The 23,332-nt window shown below is 45.5% G+C and overlaps 1 protein-coding gene across 2 annotated transcripts in view; it reads left to right on the top strand.

Annotated features, from left to right (window-relative positions):
• Positions 1-23,332, top strand: part of LOC126299533 (vitellogenin-like) — a 398,678-nt gene that overhangs the window by 217,248 nt on the left and 158,098 nt on the right. For both annotated transcript variants that reach the window (XM_049991515.1, XM_049991514.1), the window contains 3 exons: positions 5,869-6,076; positions 12,293-12,554; positions 20,974-21,178. In XM_049991515.1, coding sequence (XP_049847472.1) covers positions 5,869-6,076; positions 12,293-12,554; positions 20,974-21,178 — 675 coding nt within the window. The remainder of the gene's footprint in view (positions 1-5,868; positions 6,077-12,292; positions 12,555-20,973; positions 21,179-23,332) is intronic.

Genomic DNA, 23,332 nt, shown 5'->3' with positions numbered 1-23,332 from the left:
CCCCCCCCCCCGCCCCCTCGGTCACCTACGACATGCTTTATTGCTTTATACACCTTCCATTGATGGTGCTGCCACCTTCAGTATGTGAGTGGTTTTTGCATTTTGACGTTACACGGTGATAACACTAATGTGACCACCGTGTTTTTCTGTCACTTTTCTCTAACCCTCATGCTCTTTCCATGTTTGCATATTTGCCACTGTTGTGATCCGTTTATTGCTCCTGTTACTCTAGAGGGCTAGTAGAAATCCTTGGGTAACAAGAGATGTATTGAATTTGATTGATGAAAGGAGAAAATATAAAAATGCAGTAAATGAAGCAGGCAAAAAGGAATGCAAACGTATCAAGAATGAGATCGTCAGGAAATGCAAAATGGCTAAGCAGGGATGGCTACAGGACAAATGTAAGGATGTAGAGGCATATCTCACTAGGGGTAAGATAGATACTGCCTACAGGAAAACTAAAGAGACTTTTGGAGAAAAGAGAACCACTTGTATGAATATCAGGAGCTCAGATGGAAACCCAGTTCTAAGCAAAGAAGAGAAAGCATAAAGGTGGAAAGAGTATATAGAGGGTGATGTACTTAAAGACAATATTATGGAAATGGAAAACGATGTAGATGAAGATGAAATGTGAGATATGATACTGCGTGAAGAGTTATACAGAGCACTGAAAGACCTAAGCAGAAACAAGGCCCCTGGAGTAGACAACATTCCATTAGAACTACTGATGGCCTTGGGAGAGCCAACCCTGACAAAACTCTACCAGACGGTGAGCAAGATGTATGAGGCACAATAAATATCCTCAGATTTCAAGAAGAATATAATAATTCCAATCCCAAAGAAAGCAGATGTTGACAGATGGGAAAATTACCGAACTATCAGTTTAATAAGCCACGCCTGCAAAATACTTACACGAATTCTGTACAGACGAATGGAAAAATTGGTAGAAGCCGACGTCGGGGAAGACGACTTTGGATTCCGCAGAAATGTTGGAATACGTGAGGCAATACTGACCTTACGACTTATCTTAGAAGAAAGATTAAGGAAAGGCGAACCTACGTTTCTAGCGTATTTAGACTTAGAGAAAGCTTTTGACAATGTTGACTGGAATACTCTCTTTCAAATTCTGAAGGTGGCAGGGGTAAAATACAGGGAGCGAAAGGCTATTTACAATTTGTACAGGAAGCAGATGGTAGTTATAAGAGTCGAGCGGCATGAAAGGGAAGCAGTGGTTAGGAAGGGAGTGAGACAGGGTTGTAGCCTGTCCCCGATGTTATTCAATCTGTATATTGAGCAAGCAGTAAAGGAAACAAAAGAAAAATTCGGAGTAGGTATTAAAATCCATGGAGAAGAAATAAAAACTTTAAGATTCGCCGATGACATTGTAATTCTGTCAGAGACAGCAAAGGACCTGGAAGAGCGGCTGAAGGGAATGGACAGTGTCTTGAAAGGAGGATATAAGGTGGACATCAACAAAAGCAAAAAGAGGATAATGGAATGTAGTCGAAATAAATCGGGTGATGCTGAGGGTAGTAGATTACGAAATGAGAGGCTTAAAGTAGTAATTGAGTTTTGCTATTTGGATTTGGGGAGCAAAAAAAACTGATGATGGTCGAAGTAGAGAGGATTAAAATGTATACTGGCAATGGGAAGGAAAGCATTTCTGAAGAAGAGAAACTTGTTAACATCGAGTATAGATTTAAGTGTCAGGAAGTCATTTCTGAAAGTATTTGTATGGAGTGTGGCCATGTATGGAAGTGAAACGTGGAGATAAATAGTTGGACAAGAAGAGAATAGAAGCTTTCGAAATGTGGTGCTACAGATGAATGCTGAAGATTAGATGGGTAGATCACATAACTAATGAGGAGGTATTGAATAGAATTAGGGAGAAATTTGTGGCACACCTTGACTAGAAGAAGGGATCGGTTGGTAGGACATGTTCTGAGGCATCAATGGATCACCAATTTAGTATTGGAGGTCAGCGTGGAGGGTAAAAATAGTAGAGGGAGACCAAGAGATGAATACACTAAACAGATTCAGAACGATGTAGGTTGCAGTAGGTACTGGGAGATGAAGAAGTAGCATGGAGAGCTGCATGAAACCAATCTCAGGACTGAAGACCACAACAGCAGCACTAGATTTTAATTTAGGTTTTCATCATTTCTGCTGTTATTTCGGTAGCTTTCTAAAGTGTGCTCACATGGCGGATAAATTTTCACCTCGACATATATTTGCTTTTTCACTCCTGGGAAATGTGTTACAGCGTGTCCAGCTAAATGTTAATGAGTAGGTTACAACATTTCACGTACGGACCTTTCAAATCTTCGTTTTTCAGCGTTTGTCAGTGTTGTAATTACGTGTATTTTATTTGGTGACATGGCTTTCAGAATGCTTGACAGTGACCATGTGTGGAAATTGCAATCACAGTAAATAACATTTTAACAGCCTATATCTACATCTACATATACGTTATTACTCTGCTATTCACAATAAAGTGTCTGGCAGAGGGTTCAACTTAGGTTACTGAAATTGTAATCCCTAAGTATTTAGTTGAATTTACAGCTTTCAGATTTGTGTGACTTATCGCGTATTCGAATTTTAGCTGAGTTCTTTTAGCACTCATGTGAATAACTTCACAATTTTCCTTATTCAGGGTCAATTGCCACTTTTCGCAAAATACAGATATCTTATCTAAATCATTTTGAAAGTCGTTTTGATCATCTGATGCCTTAACAAGACAGTAAATGACAGCATCATCTGCAAACAATCTAAGACGGCTACTCAGATTGTCTCCTATGTCTTTAATATAGATCAGGAACAATAGAGGGCCTATAACACTTCCTTAGGGAACGCCGGATACTACTTCTGTTTTACTAGGTGAGTTTACGTCTATTACTACGAACTATGACCTTTCTGACAGGAAATCACGAAAGGGGAATAACTTCATTCTGAAATTTCATGAAGGATGTGGCCCCAGTCCTTATTAAAATTCTTAATATTCCTTCCTAAGTGTGAGACAACTGTGCAGTACGTTACTTTTTCGAGTGTATTGCGAAAAAAGCTGTCAGCAAGGAAACTAGACGATAATTGTGTAAGTCTTTCTTTCTTTCTTGTCACTTTCCTTATGAAGAGGCTTGACAATTGCATATTTTAACATGCCTGGAATAATTCCCTGTACCAGTGATGCATTACGTATATAGCACTGAGGACATTAGTTATTCAGTTGAAGCAACTTTTCAGAATTATTTTTCAGGTTCCAGCAACACTAAATGTGATTTTGTTTTTTATAATTTTTATAAGTCTATTAACTTCAGTGAAGGGTGCGGGTGCTACTTCTAGTTGGTTAAAGTTTTGTGGATTATCTTGCTTCTTCAACTGAGCGACTTAATCCTGCCGGCCGGGGAGGCCGAGCGGTTCTAGGCGCTACGGTCTGGAACTGCGCGACCGCTACTATCGCAGGTTCGAATCCTGCCTCGGGCATGGATATGTATGATGTCCTTAGGTCAGTTAGGTTAGGTTTAAGTAGTTCTAAGTTCTGTACCGCCTGTGCGTGGACAGGTCGACTTTTTAGTTGGAATCCGCCACGTGCAGGGCTAGGGGGACTGGGGTACCCCTATTCTCGACTAAGACAGCACCGGATTTGACGTAGGTTAGTTAGCAGGATTAGAAGTAGATACTGAATTAGGAACCTGCAACGACAAGTGATTTTGGGCTGCCCAGAGTCAGGGGCACGCTCATCGGGATCAGCTGGATGAGCAGGGCCCTGAAGAAGGTTTATATCTAGGCTGGCACACCAGTAACGCTGCAGGCAGTCAGGAGTATTAACAAGTAGGTAGGAAAATTAACAAGTAGGTAGTATTGTATACAGGGTGAAAAGTATTTAAACCGACAAACTCTGGGAGGTTGTAGGGGACATCAAAACAAATACTTTTCCCTAATGTCATTTTTTCCTATGAGGGGTATTTAAACCGGTAGAGGAAGATTTCTCTGGCAGCAAGTTAATTAAACCAACAAACATTTTTTGTGACCAAGAGACAACACATTAACACAACCCAATTTCAATTACAGTAGATTTTCAAAAATGCCTCCATTGACTCGTAAACAAAGGTTACACCGTCGGATCATGTTCTGTCTGACACGTGCATAACCCCCAGGAGTATCCTGAATTGTTCCTGTTGCTGCTACTATCCGGGCAACCAGATCCTCTCCTAAAGCAATAGAAGTTGCACACAAAAAAGTCCAGAGGGAACATATCTGGCGATCGAGCATACCATGGTACAGGACCACCTCTGCCAATACACGTTTCTGGGAACCGTCGGTCCAGGAATCGACGCACACGACAACTGAAATGTGCCGGCGCCCCGTCATGTTGGAACCACATGCGTTGTCTTGTAGGGAGCTGGACGTCTTCCAGCAATTCTGGCAGTGCTCTGGCGAGAAAATTCTGATAGTGCCTGTCATTTAATGGCCTAGGTAGCAGATACGGAGCAATAAACAGTCCCCAACAACACCGACCCACACATTAACGAAGAGCCGCACTTTATGAGCGCTAGTAACTGTGGCATATGAGTTATCCTCACTCCAAACATGCGAATTGTGCATGTTGAAGAATCCATCACTCCCGAACGTTGCTTCATCGGTAAACAATACAGAGGCTGGAAATGTAGGATGCACTTCACACTGTTCCAGGTACCACTGGAAAAACTGTGCTCTGGGTGGATAATCAACTGGTTCCAGGTTGTGGACACGCTGTAAGTGAAATGGACGTAACAATTGCTCTCGAAGGACTGTTCTTGCATTCGTCTGATTCGTCCCCATGTTACGTGCAATTGCACGTTTGCTGACTGAAGGATGCCAGTTCCACATGCTGCAGGACAGCTTCCTCAAATTGCAGCGTTCTAACCGTGCGACGGCGTCCCTGTCCAGGTAATCTGCTAAATGACCCGGTCTCACGCAGACGTTGGTACACAGCAGCAAAGGTCGTATGGTGCGGGATACGGCGATTAGGATATTGTTGTTGATAAACCGGCTGTGCAGCTCGTCCCTACCAGTGAACTCACTCCAGGTGTATCGCTCCATTAATAAACAGAGACAATGCACTACTACACTGGTGGACAGCAGTTGCCTACAACTGAAGAGCGTTATACGCCCTCTAACAACTTAAGATCGTAATACGGCCTCCACCGGTTTAAATAATCCTCACAGGAAGAAATGACATTAGGGAAAAATACTTGTTTTGATGTCCCCTACAACTTGCCAGAGTTTGTCGGTTTAAACACTTTTCACCATGTAGATTAACAATCGTAATCTGCCTATTAACATGTACTGTGTCACACTGTCTTTAGTTCACAAATTAACTGTAATATTGTAATAACTGTAATAGCTGCTAATAACATATAATATTGTATTAACATTATGAACCACTAATCACTAAGGTGGTGGGTTAATTTGTATAAGTATTATTGTTGTTATTGAAATAAAAAAATTTCTAGGAGACTGATGACCTTAGAAGTAAAGTCCCATAGTGCTCACAGCCATTTGAACCATATATTTGAAGCACTTAATCCTATTTTTGGTGCTCCATTTAGCAAGTGACTTTTAAAAGTACTCGCTACTTGTGAATTGCAGTCTAGACATTGGCATTAGTTTAATTGTTATGGCATAAAACTCTATGTTTCAATACGATAGACTTTATGCCGAACATTTATAAATGTTGCAACTTCTCTTTTTTCCCTGACGAGTTTGTTCCTCAGGTGACATCATCCACGTCGTATGGCACTTAATTGCAGGTTCTTTTGATCACATAGTGTGTAGGTAAGACAGAGCCACATTGCGGATGTTGAGGCCAGTGTGACGCGCGTGTTGCAGGAGCGAGTGGGCGCGCGGCGTGCTGAAGCTGGCCAAGCCAGCGCCGGTGGGCCCGCAGCTGCCGTACACGAGCGTGTGGACGGCGGCGTCCGCCGGCATGCGCCAGCTGCTGCTGCAGGAGCTCAGCTACGCCCCCTCCGTCGGCGGCGCCAACTTCTACTACCGACGCCTCACGCGGCTCGGCGGCTTCTCCACCAACGAAATAGAGGTTCCTCGTATTTACTTTATTCATCCGTTAAGTATATGGCAAACCTGCACACAAATGTCACACATAGAAAACAGAAAAATTACGCGCGAAGCAAAATTCAGAAAGTCCGGTCACGTTAATGTGAGCATCGCCTACGTTCGACGTCAGCACTGACTGAAGACGCGCGACAGCAGTAGCAGTGGAGGATATAGAAAGAGTAAGTGTGTGTGTGTGTGTGTGTGTGTGTGTGTGAATGGGGGGTGGGGGGTGGAGGGACTGAAAACAGTGCAGTCGTTGTCGTAATGCAGAAAGGAGTGCTATATCTGACTTCCAAAAGGAGCATGATCATTGGCTTTCTAGTCGCGGATGGAAGCATTTCTGAAACTGGAATGAAATTCTCACTCTGCAGCGGAGTGTGCGCTGATATGAAACTTCCTGGCCGATTAAAACAGTATTCAGGGCCGAGGCTCGAACTCGGGACCTTTGCCATTCGCGGACAAGTGCTCTACCAACTGAGCTACCCAAGCACGACTCACGCCCCGTCCTCACAGCTAGTACCTTCCAAACTTCGCAGAAGCTCTCCTGCATACCTTGCAGAACCTGCACTCCTGGAAGAAAGGCAATTGCGGAGACATGGCTTAGCCACAGCCTGGGGGATGTTTCCAGAATGAAATTCTCACTCTGCAGCGGAGTATGCGCTGATATGAAACTTCCTGGCAGATTAAAACTGTGTGCCGGGCCGAGACTCGAACTCTGGACCTTTGCCTTTCGCGAGCAAGTGCTCTACCCGCACTTGCCCGAGAAAGGCAAATGTCCCGAGTTCGAGTCTCGGTCCGGCACACAGTTTTAATCTGCCAGGAAGTTTAATTTCTGAAACTGTTCGCGTGCCCCCGTAGTTATAGCATACCGTAGGTGGTAAAATGGCGCTGTCCAAAACCACGCTAAGACAAATGCCTTACAGCACAGGGCAAGGGCCATAGATGACACGGGTGAACGACGACTCCGGAGATGTGTACGTGCGCTTAGACGTGCAACTGTCGGGCATCTGACCCTCCCCCCCCCCCCCCCTTCCCAGATGAACCAAGGGCTACCAACATAGTCTCCTCAACGAATGTTCAGCGAACGTTGCTGCGTATGGGCCTCCACAGCAGGCACCTCGTTTATGCACCCATGCTGACTACTGTTCATCGGCGACGAAGGCTGGAATTTGCACGCCAGTACCGCACTTGGTCGTTCACTGTATGGTCACAGGTGACCTTTTCAGATGAATCACGTCTTATGCTCCATCGGACCGATGGCTACTGGCGTGCACACCTTGAAACGCCTGAAAGCGAACTCCCTGCAAAAATTCCCTGGGTAATTTCGTCATTCTGGAAGCCTCAAGGGCTCAATAGAAGTATACAGGGTGGTCCATTGATAGTGACTGGGCCAAATATCTCGCGATATAAGCATCAAACGAAAAAACTACAAAGAACGAAACTCGTCTAGCTTGAAGGGAGAAACCAGATGGCGCTATGGTTGGCCCGCTAGATGGTGCTGCCATAGATCTCACGGACATCAACTGCGTTCTTTTAAATATGAACCCCCATTTTTATTACATATTATTGTACTACCTAAAGAAATATGAATGTTTTAGTTGGACCACTTTTTTCGCTTTGTGATAGATCGTGCTGTAATAGTCACAAACGCATAAGTACGTGGTATCACGTAACATTCCGCCAGTGCGGACGGTATTTGCTTCGTGATACATTACCCGTGTTACAATAGACCGTTTACCAATTGCGGAAAAGGTCGATATCGTGTTGATGTATAGCTGTTGTGACCAAAATACCCAATGGGCGTGTGCTATGTATGCTGCTCGGTATCCTGGACGACATCATCCAAGTTTCCCGACCGTTCACCGGATAGTTACTTATTTAAGGAAACAGGAAGTGTTCAGCCACATGTGAAACGTCAACCACGACCTGCAACAAATGATGATGCCCAAGCAGATGTTTTAGCTGCTGCCGCGACTAATCCACACATCAGTAGCAGACAAATTGCGCCAGAATTGGGAGACTCAAAAACGTCGGTGTTGAGAATGCTACATCAACAGCGATTGCGCCCGTACCATATATCTATGCACCAGGAATTGCACGGCGACGAATTTGAACGTCGTGTACAGTTCTGCCACTGGGCACAAGAGAAATTACGGGACGATGACAGAATTTATGCACGCATTCTATTTAGCGACGAAGCGTCATTCACCAACAGCGGTGACGTAAACCGGCATAATAAGCACTATTGGGCAACGGAAAATCCACGGTGGCTGCGACAAGTGGAACATCAGCGAACCTGGCGGGTTAATGTATGGTGCGGCATTATGAGAGGGAGGATAATTGGCCCTCATTTTATCGCTGGCAATCTAAATGGTGCAGTGTATGCTGATTTCCTACGTAATGTTCTACCGATTTGTTACTACAAGATGTTTCACTGCATGACAGAATGGCGATGTACTTCCAACATGATGGATGTCCGGCACATAGCTCACGTGAGGTTTAAGCGGTATTGGATAGCATATTTCATGAGAGGTGGATTGATCGTCGAAGCACCATACCATGGTCCGCACGTTCACCGGATCTGACGTCCCGGAATGTCGTTACACGTATTGCCAAATACAATGAGGTTGACGGACATCATTTTGAGCATTTATTGCATTAATATGGTATTTTCAGGTAATCACGCTGTAACAGCATGCGTTCTCAGAAATGATAAGTTCACAAAGGTACATGTATCACATTGGAACAATCGAAATATAATGTTGAAACGTACCTAAGTTCTGTATTTTAATTTAAAAACTTACTTCTTAACAACTGTTTGTCTAAAATTGTGAGCCGTATGTTTGTGAATATTACAGCGCCATCTATCACAAAGCGAAAAAATTGGTCCAACTAAAACATTCATATTTCTTTACGTACTACACGAATATGTAATAAAAATGGGGGTTCCTATTTTTAAAAAACGCAGTTGATATCCGTTTGACCTATGGCAGCGCCATCTAATTGGCCAACCATAGGGCCATCTGGTTTCGCCCTTCAAGCTAGACAAGTTTCGTCCTTTGCAGTTTTTTCGTCTGACGCTTATTTCATGAGATATTTGGCCCCGTGACGATCAATGGACCACCCTGTATATCTATTTTTTTGGCATCATGTTCACCTATTTATCCAGTCTGTATTTCCTCGGGACGATGGCATCCCTCAGCGTGACAATGCAATGTGTCACATAACCCGCAGTGTGTGTGAGTGGTTAAAAGAGCACAAGGATGCTGGCCATCAAACTGACCGGATTCAAACCCAATCGCGAATCTGTGGCACATCCTCGATCGAGATGTTTGTGCCATGGAATCTTAACAGATTAAGCCAGCGCTGCTATACACGGCACACCACATCCCTGTCGATATCTTCCAGAACCTCTCTGACTCTTTTGCGGCACGTCTCGCAGCGGTCCGGCTGCAAAACGTGGTTTTTCAGACTTCTGAGTCGGCAGAATATAAACAGATTAGTATAAAATATGCCTGGTGTACTTTTAATGGGTTTATTACTAACACAGTTCCTTAATACCTCTATTTATAGGGAACTTAACATACGATTAGCTTTGATAAGGCCTTTATGAAGTGCCAGTCCTGGTAAAATGTAAACTGAGCTTTCGCTAATAATGTTGAAATCTCCCTTCGCCTCGTGCTCTGACAATCGTGGTGACCAACACTCCCCGGTTCTTAGCGATGTTCTGCACGAGACGTCACTCTTTTCATTAATTGGAAAGCGTTCGTTGGCGGACGCGGATTAATTCTCGGCACGGCTAAATTTCAGAAAACAGTTTCACTTAGACTGCCAGCCGTCACACCAAAACACTTCCATTTTACGGAAACAGTTTCTGTTAATTGGCTTCTGTTAGACTTGACAAATGCCAGCAGTTAAACCTTGCCGAATCACTCGTATAATTTCGAGTGGTAAACATGAACCCTGCCCACTCCTCCTCGATATCAGTCTCTTTGCACAATGTTTGGGTCCTGAAATCGTGTTCCACGTAGAGGCGAATCCATCGAGAATCACCCTGCAGACTAAATCGGGACTCATCTGTGAAAACGGCATTGGCCCACTGCTCTGTTGATGACTCCACTCCTCACGTTCCCTTCTGTGAAGATGTGTCAGAGGTAGGAGTGCAGCAGGTCTCTGACAATAAAGACCACTCTGTCAAAGCCTTCTGCACACCGCTTGCCTCGATACAACACATCCATTGGATGCTGCGAGCTCACATACCGGTTGATGTGCAGTGCTTAGGCGGTACTGTCATGTCCTTACAGCCATATAACGGTCCTTTCTTCTGAAATCAAACATGATCGGCTCTGCCCTGGAATTCCAGATACAGTTTCGATCTGTATACATTGTCGCCACATCCGAGACACAAAAGAACGATTCACACTAAGACATCGGCTTACGACTGTCCTGCTTCCTTTCCTTCACCGCAGAGAGCCTGATACGCGTCTTCTCTGTGCCATACTGCGCCTTCAGTGGCTTTGTACACAGCTATTGTGGATGTGAGACGTGCCGGCAAACACTATGTAGTTTCGTAGGTGCCGTTACATCATCGCTGGCATGGTTGTCCATTGATTGGAATGTTATCTTCCGTGCACAACACGATCATACGGACATATGGTTGACAGTTTGTATGATTATATCGTGAATTAGACACACGACGGCAGGCCTTTGTGGCCGAGCGGTTCTAGGCACTTCTGTCCGGAACCGCACTGCTGCTACGGTCGCAGGTTCGAATCCTCCCTCGGGCATGGATGTGTTTGCTGTCTTTAGGTTTAGTTAGGTGTAAGTAGTTATAAGTCTAGGGAACTGATGATCTCAGATGTTAAGTCCCATAGCGCTTAGAGCCATTTTTGAACACACGACGGGGAAACAGCCGTTTGTTGTTTTAATTTTGGACATCAGTGTAGTTGTAGCAGTAATAATATAATGTCATGTGACTAGGGCCTCCCATCGGGCAGACCGTTCGCCAGGTGCAAGTCTTTCGATTTGACGCCACTTCGGCGACTTGCACGTCGATGAGGATGAAATGATGATGATTAGGGCAACACAACACCCAGTCACTGAGCGGAGAAAATCTCCGACCCAGCCGGGAATCGAACCCGGGCCCTTAGGATTGACAGTCTGTCGCGCTGGCCATTCAGCTACCGGGGGTGGCCAGGTGTAGCAGATCCGTTAAGTTTCGGGTTTGGATCCGCAAGAAATCTCCTCCTCCTCCTCCTCCTCCTTCTTCTTCTTCTACTTCTTCCAATATTTCCGCTGTATATCGTCCAGCCACCTTCAGAGTGAGTCGCAAGACTGCCACTCCAGTGCTCGCTTCGTCCCTTTATACTCGTGTACCGCGCGACTGCGCATGCGGCCACAGATGCAAATGCGCCAGAGACGTTGGTCGGCGGCAGACACGTGCATAATGCGCCAGTTGTATCTATGACTCTGCAGTCGATCTGTGTTGGCATATCGATATATCATTGTGAGCTGCACGGTGACGACGTCTTTATGAGTTTATTACAGCAAGTGCCGGATTCCATGATTTATCAAGATTGAAACTACTATCTCTATTAATTAAATTCGTCGTCAATCGAATTTCAATTACCTCCTTCACTAGCGAGTCCCAAAAGGATGATGTAGTTGCCAAAATTTCGACTTTGTCATACAACATACTGGGACCATTATCAATACAGTGCTCTGCCACTGCCGACTTGTTAGCCTGTAAAAGTCGTGTATACCTCCGGTGTTTTGAACATCTTTCTTGGACAGTACGAGTTGTTTGTCGGATGTCTCTGGCGCATTTGCGTCTATGGCCGCATGCGCAGTCACGCGGTGCACGAGTATAAAGGGACGAAGCGAGCACTGGAGCGGCAGTCTTGCGACTCACTCTGAAGATGGCTGGACGGTATACAGTCGAAATATTAGAAGAAGAAGGAGATTCCTTGCGGCTGCACACCCGAAACTTAGTGGAACAGTCTTTGCGCCGCCAAAACCTGAAGTTTCGCAGTTGTAGCAGTAATCAGATCCTTTACACGTATGCATCACCAGAACACCTCTTGTGACATGTGCCGTGAGTTACGAGCTTTCGACGTCACAAGTAGGAGGTGACTATAATACTGCAGTTCCACTAGGTATTAGGTCAGGTCAGTAAACTGAGTGTCGTGTGGCTGCGCAGGCGGAGCTGTGGACGACGGACCCCGCTCGGCTGGTGGAGCTGTCGCTGCAGCACGCCTTCCCCGGGCCGGAGTCGGGCCCCAAGCAGAAGAGGCCCGCGCGGTCGGCTCCCACCCCACACAGCCTGTCCGCCATCCGGGAGAAGCTGCGCATCGCCGCGCGGAAGCTGCCGCGCCTGCAGGGCAGCCTCCGACTCAACTTCGGCGGACTGCGCGACCGGCTCTTCCTGTTCGACAAGAACATCGTCGACAACATCGATAAAGGTAGCGCACTCTTTGCCGTTGTTTACCGCCTCCCGACCCCTACGAGGAACTCATGGTCTATTTGCAAATTGTAACATTGCCTTCAATAATTTTCTGCTAGTATGTCACTGTGTCTTCGTGTTATTGTACATACCAACGTTTTGACCACTGTTGCAGTGTCTTTTATTAGGTTGGTATATTTGCCAGTGAGACGTTCACAACTTATAAAGAGTTATTTTACACTACTGGCCATTAAAATTGCTACACCAACAAAAAATGCAGATGATAAACGGGTATTCATTGGACATATTATACTAGAACAGATATGTGATTACATCATGTGAGACATCTGGAGAATGTGCTGGCCAGGGCAGCAGTCGAACATTTTCTGTGTCCAGAAAGGTCCGTAAGGAGCTGCAACTTGCGGTTGTGCATTATCCTGCTGAAATGTAGGGTTTCGCAGGGATCGAATGAAGAGTAGAGCCACGGGTCGTAACAGATCTGAAATGTAACGTCCACTGTTCAAACTGCCGTCAATGCGAACAAGAGGTGATCGAGACGTGTAACCAATGGCACCCCATACCATCACGCCGGGTGATACGCCAGTACGGCGATGACGAATACACGCCTCCAATGTGAATTCATGGCGATGTCGCCAAACAGGGATGCGACCATCAGGATGCTGTATGCAGAACGTGGATTCTTCCGAAAACATTACGTTTTGCCATTTGTGCACCCAAGTTCGTCGTTGAGTACATCATTGCAGGCGCTCCTGTCTGTGATGGAGCGTCAAGGGTAACCGCAGCCGTGGTCTCCGAACTGATAGTCCATGCTGCTGCAAACGTCGTCGAACTGTTCGTGCAGATGGTTGTTGTCTTGCAAACGTCCCCATCTGTTGACTCAGGGATCGAGACGTGGCTCCACGATGCGTTGCAGCCATGAGGATAAGATGCCTGTCATCTCGACTGCTAGTGATGCGCGGCCGTTGGGATCCAGCACAGCGTTCAGTATTATCCTTTTGAACCCACTGATTCCATGTTCTGCTAACAGTCATTGGATCTCGACCAGCGCGAGAAGCAATGTCGCCATACGATAAACCGCAATAGCGATAGGCTACAATCCGACCTTTATCAAAGTCGGAAACGTGATGGTACGCATTTCTCGTCCTTACACGAGGCATCACAACAACGTTTCACCAGGCAACGCCAGTCAACTGCTGTTTGTGTATGATAAATCGGTTGGAAACTTTCCTCATGTCAGCACGTTGTAGGTGTCGCCACCGGCGCCAACCTTGTGTGAATGCTCTGAGAAGCTAATCATTTGCATATCACAGCATATTCTCGCAGTCGGTTAAATTTCGCGCCTGTAGCGCGTCATATTCGTGGTGTAGAAGTTTTAATGGCCAGTAGTGTAATTTGCCCTAAAACCACTTTCTGAATAACGTAATTCACCTCTGTTTTTAATTGGATGGCCGCTGTTCTTTTTTAAAATTTCATTCACATTGGCTGGTAGTGACGGATGAGGGGCGAGCCAGTACAGTGATGCACCCTGAGGTGATGCACATTACAGATGGCGGTAGTATCGAGTACACAAGATATAAGAGACCAGTGGATTGGCGGAGCTGTCATTTTTACTCAGCTCATTCATGTGGAGAAGTGTCCGACGTTATTACGGCCGCGCGACTGGAATTAACAGCCTTTAGACGCGGAATGATAGCTGGAGCTAGACGCATGGGACATTCCTTTTAGGAAATCGTTAGGGAATTCGGTATTCCGAGACCCACAGTGACAACAGTGTGCTGAGAACACAAAATTTCACGGATTATCTCTCACCACTGATAACGCAGTGACCAACGGCCTTCACGTAACGACCGAGAGGAGCGGCGATTGCGTAGTGTTGTCAGTGCTAACAGAAAAGCAACACTGCCTTAAATAACCGCAGAAACCAATGTGATTCATACAACGAATGCATCCATTAGGACAGTGCGGTGAAATTTGGCGATAATGGGCTATAGCATCAGATGAACGACGCGAGTGTCTCTGCTAACAGAACGATATCGCCTGCAGCGCATGTCCTGGGTCCGTGAACATATCCGTTGGACCCTACATTACTGGAAAACAGTGGACTCTTCAGATGAGTACTGAGAGCTGATGGTAGCATTCGAGTGCGGCGCAGACCCTACGTAGCCATGGACCCAAGCTGTCAACAAGGCACTGTGGTTGCCCCATAATCATGTGGGGTGTGTTAACGTGGAATGGACTGGGTCTTCTGGTCCAACAGAACTAATCATTGACTAGAAACGGTTATGTTCGGCTATTTGGAGATTATTTGCAGCCAATCATGTATTTCATGGTCTCAAATATCAGCAAATTTTGGGAATGACAATGCACCTCGTCACCGGACCATAGTTGTTGACGGTTTTGAAGAAAGTTCTGGACGATTCTAGTGAATGATTTGGTCACCCAGACCTTCCGCTATGAATCCCATCGAATATTTATGGGACATAATGCGATTTAGAAGATTTGTTCCTGAAAGTGAACAGTTAATATATTTGCTAGTAGCTGGATATTAGTCCATGCGTCAGAACCGAGGAGAGAAACACCTGAAACCGTAAGGCGGAAGGGCCGCGCTTGGAAGAGAACACGGCTCCAAGCGGTAGGCGAGCTGAACACGGCTGACTGACGACGCACAGGACACAGACAAGGAAAAGACCAAAGCAACCTAGGTATGAACGAAATGTAAAGCAGGAACCTTCGTCGGAGCGATGGCAACAGGCCAAAAGCAGAAAGAGATACCATCCGGATTGCGATTAGAGAGGAAGGCCAAGTGTCACCGCGCGAAGTGGCCGAGCGGTTTGAGGCACCATGTCACGGATTGCGCGGCCTCTCCCGCCGAAGGTTCGAGTCCTCCCTTGTGCATGTTTGTGTGTTGTTCTTAGTATAAGTTAGTTTAATGTGTGTGTTAATCTAGTGACCGATGACCTCAGCAGTTTGGTGCCTTAGGAATTCACACAGTAACATTTTTGAACCAAGTGCCAAGAGACGTTGTTATCCTACAGTCCGTAGCACAGCGATGATAGAAACCGACAATATCAGAAGCGAGTACAGAAGTGACTCCCCTTTTTCTTCTGTATTGTTATTTATCTGCCTGTGCGCCATAAGGGCGGAAGTGGCCTGTCAGCAGTACGGTCAAGCCACTCTTCAGCCAGTTCACAACAAAAAACTAAATGAGAGGAGGAAACAAGAAACAGAAAGGTGAATTTAAGACGATTTAAAGGTTGCAATAAAATGGAATTTTTTATATCTACAAGGGATATGACTTCCTGCACTTTAGTTAAAAACCAGCAAACACAGTAAGCCCACATTTGAAAACATTTGAAACATGATGCTGAAATAATGATATTTAAAAGAAGCACTTTCCTGTCACTAAAACTGGATGGACCTGCCCTGGGATAGGGAGTCTGTTTTTGAAGGGGGAAATGTTGGTCGGTGAGGAGGTGAGGAATGTGATGGTATGAGTGTGGAGGACTGGTGCATAGCTTCGATGCATTTGGAGTGGCTGTTGGGACAGAAGGAGGGGTGGAGTAAGAGAGGTTATTTGTATGGCTAAATGTTCAAACGTGTGTCAAATCTTATGGGACTAAACTGCTAAGGTGATCAGTCCCTAAACTTACACACTACTAAACCTAAATTATCCTTAGGAGAAAGACACACACACACCCATGCCCGAGGGAGAACTCGAACCTCTGCTGGGACCAGCCGCACAATCCATGACTGTGTATGGCTAACGTTTGATGAGAAAAGGGGGTAGGAAACGAAAGGTGGAGAGAGAAAAAGGGGGTAAGAAAGTAGGGGAAGGGGAGGGAGAAGGAGCCCTGATGAGGTGGAATGGGTTAGGTGAATTTGAAGCTGGTAGGATGGGTCAATGTCGAGGTGGTGTTCATGATATGGGAGGGGTAGTTTGATGAAGTTTATTTGAGAGAGTATGTAGAGGGTGTGTAGGCGTGGGGTTGGTGTGATGTGTTGGTATAGGCGCGGCCGCGTATGAGCATGGGAAAGTAGAGAGGAAACTATAGGATTATTGGAGTAGAGTTTGTAGATGGTGTAGGTTGTTCACAGGTGTTCAATGTGAGTGAGGAGAGGTGGCAATTTCATGAGCTGATAAAGGATCCTTGTGAGGGAAGGTAAACGGATATGGAAAGCCAGCAGGATTGCATAGCGTCAGATCGAGGTTTTTTACGTGTGGAGAACTGTGGAGTGGTGCAATTCCCACATTCGACCAGTCAGTAGTTTTAGTCTATTCTGAGCTTTCTTTTGGGTTGTTAGGTGAGATTTCCAAGTTACCAAGATATTTTAGTGCAATAGTTTGCTGGATAGGACAGTCGTAAATGGTAAGGTAGAAGTCATTGAGACGGGAGGTGTGTCCTATAATTGTTGGTTGGGTTTCGGAAGGGTTGATCTTGAGGAGCCATTGGCTACACTAGGAGGTGGATTTGGAGGTAGCATTATGATGTCTGGAACATAGGATGGACAGTGAGGAAAGCGATGTCTTCAGCATACTGAAGGAGGTGTAGAGATGGAGGTTGTTTTGGGCTATCGGCGGTATAGAGGTCATAAAGGAGAGGATACAGGATGGAGCATTGGAGCAGGCCAGAAGTGGCATGGAAGGTGCGGGAATTGTTGTACTTAATGGTGACAAGGGATGGGCTATTAGAGAGGAAGTATGCAGCAAGACGGACATAATTAACTGTAAGTGCGCCTGACCATTCGCTGGACTGCCGTGTTTATATCAGCCACGAGGAACACTATTGGTCGGCGTATTCACACGGCGAGACGACTGGCTCGCTCACAGTTCGAGCGCTGTCCTGCGGCGAGACTGTGCCCTCTAGCAGCCATCGAGGTCCATAGACTTTCACGGAGCCGGATTCCAGAACGATAATGATCTGGTAGAGAGAAGGCTTTTGACAATGTTGAGTGGAATACTCTCTTTCAAATTCTGAAGGTGGCAGGGGTAAAATACAGGGAGCGAAAAGCTAATTACAATTTGTACAGAAACCAGATGGCAGTTATAAGAGTCGAGGGGCACGAAAGGGAAGCAGTGGTTGGGAAGGAAGTGAGACAGGGTTGTAGCCTATCCCCGATGTTATTCAATCTGTATATTGAGCAAGCAAAAAGGAAACAAAAGAAAAGTTCGGATTAGGTACAAAAATTCATGGAGAAGAAATAAAAATTTTGAGGTTCGCCGATGACATTGTAATTCTGTCAGAGACAGCAAAGGACTTGGAGGGTATAAGATGAACATCAACAAAAGCAAAACGAGGATAATGGAATGTGGTTGAATTAAGTCAGGTGATGCTGAAGGTATTAGATTAGGAAATGAGACACTTAAAGTAGTAAAGAAGTTTTGCTATTTGGGGAGCAAAATAACTGATGATGGTCGAAGTAGAGAGAATATAGAATGTAGACTGGCAATGGAAAGGAAAGAGTTTCTGAAGAAGAGAAATTTGTTAACATCGAGTATAGATTTAAATCTCAGGAAGTCGTTTTTGAAAGTATTTGTATGGAGTGTAGCCATGTATGGAAATAAAACATGGACGATAAATAGTTTGGGCAAGAAGAGAATAGAAGCTTTCGAACTTTGGTGCTACAGAAGAATGCTGAAGATTAGATGGGTAGATCACATAACTAATGAGGAGGTATTGAACAGAATTGGGGAGAAGAGGAGTTTGTGGCACAACTTGACTAGAAGAAGGGATTGGTTGGTAGGACATGTTCTGAGACATCGTGGGATCACCAATTTAGTATTAGAGGACAGCGTGGAGGGTAAAAATCGTAGAGGGAGACCAAGAGATAAATACACTAAGCAGATTCAGAAGGATGTAGGCTGCAGTAGGTACTGGGAGATGAAGAAGTTTGCACAGGATAGAGTAGCATGGAGAGCTGCAACAAACCAGTCTCAGGACTGAAGACGACAATAACAACAACAGCTGAAAATGGGACTGATGGTGTGCTTACGAGTGTTCTGCGGAGTTTTTGTTTACATGTCGTCAAACTAAATAGGCGTTGCAATCAGAATCAAGTCTGAGAAAGAGTTTGAGGCTGAGACAGAGGAAGAGAGGCCAGGACTCGCTTGCCCATCTTATGCTGGCTCACTATCCGGAAAGATCGGTAGACTCTAGGGAAACATGACGTCCAGTGTATTTCGCTCCCTTCATCTAAGATAAAAAGTCTTCTTTGTGATATTAAAGACAACGTAGAATCTCCAAAACACAGCTGTGTATTAAGTTCCATGCGAATATGGCTTTTATTACATGAGGCAGACTATCAGAAGGATCGAGAACACGCGCGCGAGATTAGCCGAGCGGTCCGAGGCGCTGCAGTCATAGACTGTGCGGCTGGTCCCGGCGAAGGTTCGAGTTCTCCCTCGGGCATGGGTGTGTGTGTTTGTCAAATGGTTCAAATGGCTCTGAGCACTATGTGACTTAACTTCTGAGGTCATCAGTCGCTTAGAACTTAGAACTAATTAAACCTAACTAACCTAAGGACATCACACACATCCATGCCCGAGGCAGGATTCGAACCTGCGACCGTAGCGGTCGCTCGTCTCCAGACTGTAGCACCTAGAACCGCACGGCCACTCCGGCAGGCTGTGTGTTGGTCCTTAGGATAATTTAGGTTAAGTAGTGTGTAAGCTTAGTGACTGATGACCTTAGCAGTGAAGTCCCATAAGATTTCACACATGCCGGCCGGGGTGGCCGAGTGGTTCTAGGCGCTACAGTCTGGAACCGCGTGACCGCCACAGTCGCAGATTCGACTCCTGCCTCGGGAATGGATGTGTGTGATGTCCTTAGGTTAGTTAGGTTTAAGTAGTTCTAAGTTCTAGTGTAGTGATGACCTCAGAAGTGAAGTCCCATAGTGCTCAGAGCCATTTCACACACACACACACACACACACACACACACACACACACACACACACACACACACAATCGAGAACAGATGAAAGGAACATCCAACTAAACCAACGAAGTAAATCAGCTGTCGCGATCACTGTCACGAATATAATCGTGAAATGAGGTACGATGAGGCCAGTATCGTGTAGCAAACGCTAAGTTTCTGCGATAGAATAAGTAATGCACCTATCAAAATAAAGCTGTCAGAAAACGCAATAAACGGGGACGGATGTTGGAATTTACACGAGGATTGTCGTCCAGCTCTTAATTTATTAAGATCACACCGGCTATCTCATCCACCGGAGTTTGGATAGGCTGAAAGAATTTGTGTTTTACGGAATATAAGAGCGGTCTCTGAGAAACAAAGAGCATCAAAGGGCATAGTGAGCGTCGGGAGCCGAACTCAATTATGAACTGCGGTGCAAGACAAGCAATGTTTCACAGTCTGATTGAAATCCAGGCAGCGAGTAGAAAGAACATCAAATATTGTAGCACATTAATAAGATGGCTGGGTGCGTCGTAGAAATATTGTATATATGATGGAGACAACAGCTCTGCAGAATGCGTGGAAGCTCACCATGAATCAAGAAGACCAAGAAAAATAAACGAAAACTGTATGTCAACGAAGTACTTGACTGTTGTTAAACTGATCGAGTGGCGCAGTTGTTAGCATACTGGATTCTCATTCAGGAAGACGACAGTTCAAACCCGCGTCCGACCATCCTGATTTAGGTTTTCCATCATTTTCCTAAATCGCTCCAGGCAAATTCTGGGATGGTTCCTTTGAAAGGGCACGGCCGACTTCCTTCCAGCTGGCCGGTGTGACCTAGCGGTTCTAGGCACTTCAGTCTGCAACCGCGCAATCGCTACGGTCTCAGGTTCGAATCCTGCATCGGGCATGGATGTGTGTGATGTCCTTAGGTTAATCATCTTTAAGTAGTTCTAAGTTCTTGGTGACTGATGACCTCAGATGTTAAGTTCAAATGGCTCTGAGCGCTATGGGACTTAATATCTGAGATCATCAGTCCTGTAGAACTTAAAACTGCTTAAACCTAACTAACCTAAGGACGTCACACACATCCATGCCCGAGGCAGGATTCGAACCTGCGAGCGAGATGTTAAGTACCATAGTGCTCAGAGTCATTAGAACCATTTGAACTTCCTTCCCCATTCTTGGTTAATCCTATGGGACTGATGACGTCGCTGTTTGGTCCCCTTCCCTGAATCAACAAACCAACAGTTATTTTAGTTTTAGCTATTGTATTTCGCTTTGTACATGTGCGTTTCACATTGAGGTAAGTAAATAAATGAAAGCATTCCATTCTAGTTCAACGTTACCTAAATCTAATGCGAAGTTTCAAGCCTGAATTTTTGCAGCTTCAGATGAGATACGAAAGGCGATCTGGTGAAATAATAGGATCTTTTATCAACACGGTCTTCTTCAAGTTAAGAAGAATGTACACCCTGACGATAATTTGTGTGCGCGCAGCTCTACAGAAGTTGGTGGAGGAGCTGCAGACGGGGAAAGACATGCACTACCAGAACGCGGGGCAGGACGAGCTGGTGATGGCCACCGTCAGCGAGCTGGGCTTCCCCGTCTCCTTCCAGCTCAAGTCGCTGCTGCTGGGCCGAGCCACCGCCAAGGCGCGTCTCAACCTGCAAGACCACGAGCTCTCCGTCGAGGGCTCTGCACTGTAAGTACCATTCCTACCGCGATAAGGGTGTACACTGCGTGGCCAGCGTTCGATCGAACCCGCTCCTCTGCTGTCACCATCACCAAGTGTGGACGCCGCAGTGATTTGGACACTGGGCTCGTATTTAGGAGGAACGGGTACACGATCACCACCCGGCCATCATTTTTATAAATCGAATGAACTGAACGGTGTGTTGGTTCCTGAAGCAAATCTGTTATCATAGAATGAAGGCTTTCACGGCAGGTGAACTTCCGGGCTGAGATGGCGTGGTCCATACATAAGATTCTCTCGCGACGTTTCGCCTTCGACTGCAGAAGGCATCCCCCGAGGACAATCGGCGAACTGTGATAATGTTTGGTTTGTGGGGCGCTGAACTGCACGGTCATCAGCTCCAATACAAAGACCCAATTTTTACGCAGTCCAATTTTTACACAGTTCAATCTAGCTACTGTCACGAATCATGATGAGGATAGAATGAAACCCGGGACCCCGTGATCGAGAGGCAGCAACGCTAGCCACTAGACCACGAGCTGGGGACAATCGGTGAACTGCCCCAGTTCGCCGATTGTCCTTGAAGGATGCCTTCCGCAGTCGAAGGCGAAACGCCAGGGGAGAGTCTTATGTATGGACCACGGCATCTCATCTCGGAAGTGTTAAGTGAAATCTATTATCGGTTTCCTTCTCCACGTCTCTATGTTCCCAGTTTGTGGTCCATTTCTAATGACCTCGTCTAAATCTGTATTTACATACATCTTTATGGCTACTCTGCAGGTGACACTTAAGTGCCTGGAAGAGCGCTCATCGCACCACTTTCATACCATTTCTCTTCCGTTCTACCCCAGAACAGTGCGGGAAGAGGACCCAAAAGCGTAGTGCAGGCAGTCTCTTTAGGAGACCTGTTGTATCTTCTAAGTGTTTTGCCAGTAGAACGCGGTCTTTGCTTCGCGTTCCCAACAATATTTTCTATGCGAACGTTCCAGTTTAATTTGATCGTAATTCCTGATTTAGATTTGCCGCTACTCGTGTGGGCCGTGTTTGCCATTAAAACTGTTGGATGTGAGGTCCGCCAGTTATGCAAAACACCGTTTTTCCTCCGTAACCTTGTCCGCAACTCGTGGTCGTGCGGTAGCGTTCTCGCTTCCCGCGCCCGGGTTCCCGGGTTCGATTCTCGGCGGGGTCAGGGATATTCTCTGCCTCGTGATGACTGGGTGTTGTGTGATGTCCTTACGTTAGTTAGGTTTAAGTAGTTCTAAGTTCTAGGGGACTGTTGACCATAGACGTTAAGTCCTATAGTGCTCAGAGCCATTTGAACCATTTGAACCTCAGTAACCAAACATGTTTCGGCACCAGTGTGCCATCATCAGCGGGTTTTCGTTTTTTTATTCTGTAGTGTGAAAGTATTTGTTAAATGATTATAAAATTATGTGGATGATAAATTCAAACAATAGATCGTTTCTTTTCGTAAATACTTTTATATTTGGAATGTATGAATTTTCCGGATCACTTTTATGTTAATTACTATACGAAAAGCCGCGCGGGATTAGTCGAGCGGTCTGGGGCACTGCAGTCATGGACTGTGCGGCTGATCCCGGCGGAGGTTCGAGTCCTCCCTCGGGCATCGGTGTGTGTATTTGTCCTTCGGATAATTTAGGCTAAGTAGTGTGTAAGCTTAGGGACTGATGACCTTAGTAGTTAAGTCCCATAAGATTTCACACACATTTTTGAACTACACGAACACGTAAATAAAAACGAATATAGGCGAGAAAACATCGCGACAAACAGAATTACATTATAGAAGGTAGGTTAACTCCCAGCGAAAAACCTTCTCATCAACATCGTTTGGTTGCAGATTACAGGCTACCTGTAGTGATTAACACACAAGTGATCCGGAAAATTCATGCACTCCAAATGTAAAGGTATTTACAGAAAGAAACGATCTATTGTTTCAACTAAACATCCACATAATTTTATAATCATTTAACAAAAATATTCACATTACAGAATAAATAAAAACGAAAACCCACTGATGATGGCACAGTGGTGTCGAAAGATGTTTGGGCACTGGGATAAAACAGTGTTTGCATAACTTGCGGACCTCACATCCAACAATTTTGATGGTAATTGTAGTCCCTAGGTATTTAGTTAAATTGACTG

This window comes from Schistocerca gregaria, chromosome X (genome assembly GCF_023897955.1).
Source record: "Schistocerca gregaria isolate iqSchGreg1 chromosome X, iqSchGreg1.2, whole genome shotgun sequence".
Taxonomy (NCBI): Eukaryota; Metazoa; Arthropoda; class Insecta; order Orthoptera; family Acrididae; genus Schistocerca; species Schistocerca gregaria.
This window is presented reverse-complemented; position numbering and strand designations above follow the sequence as displayed.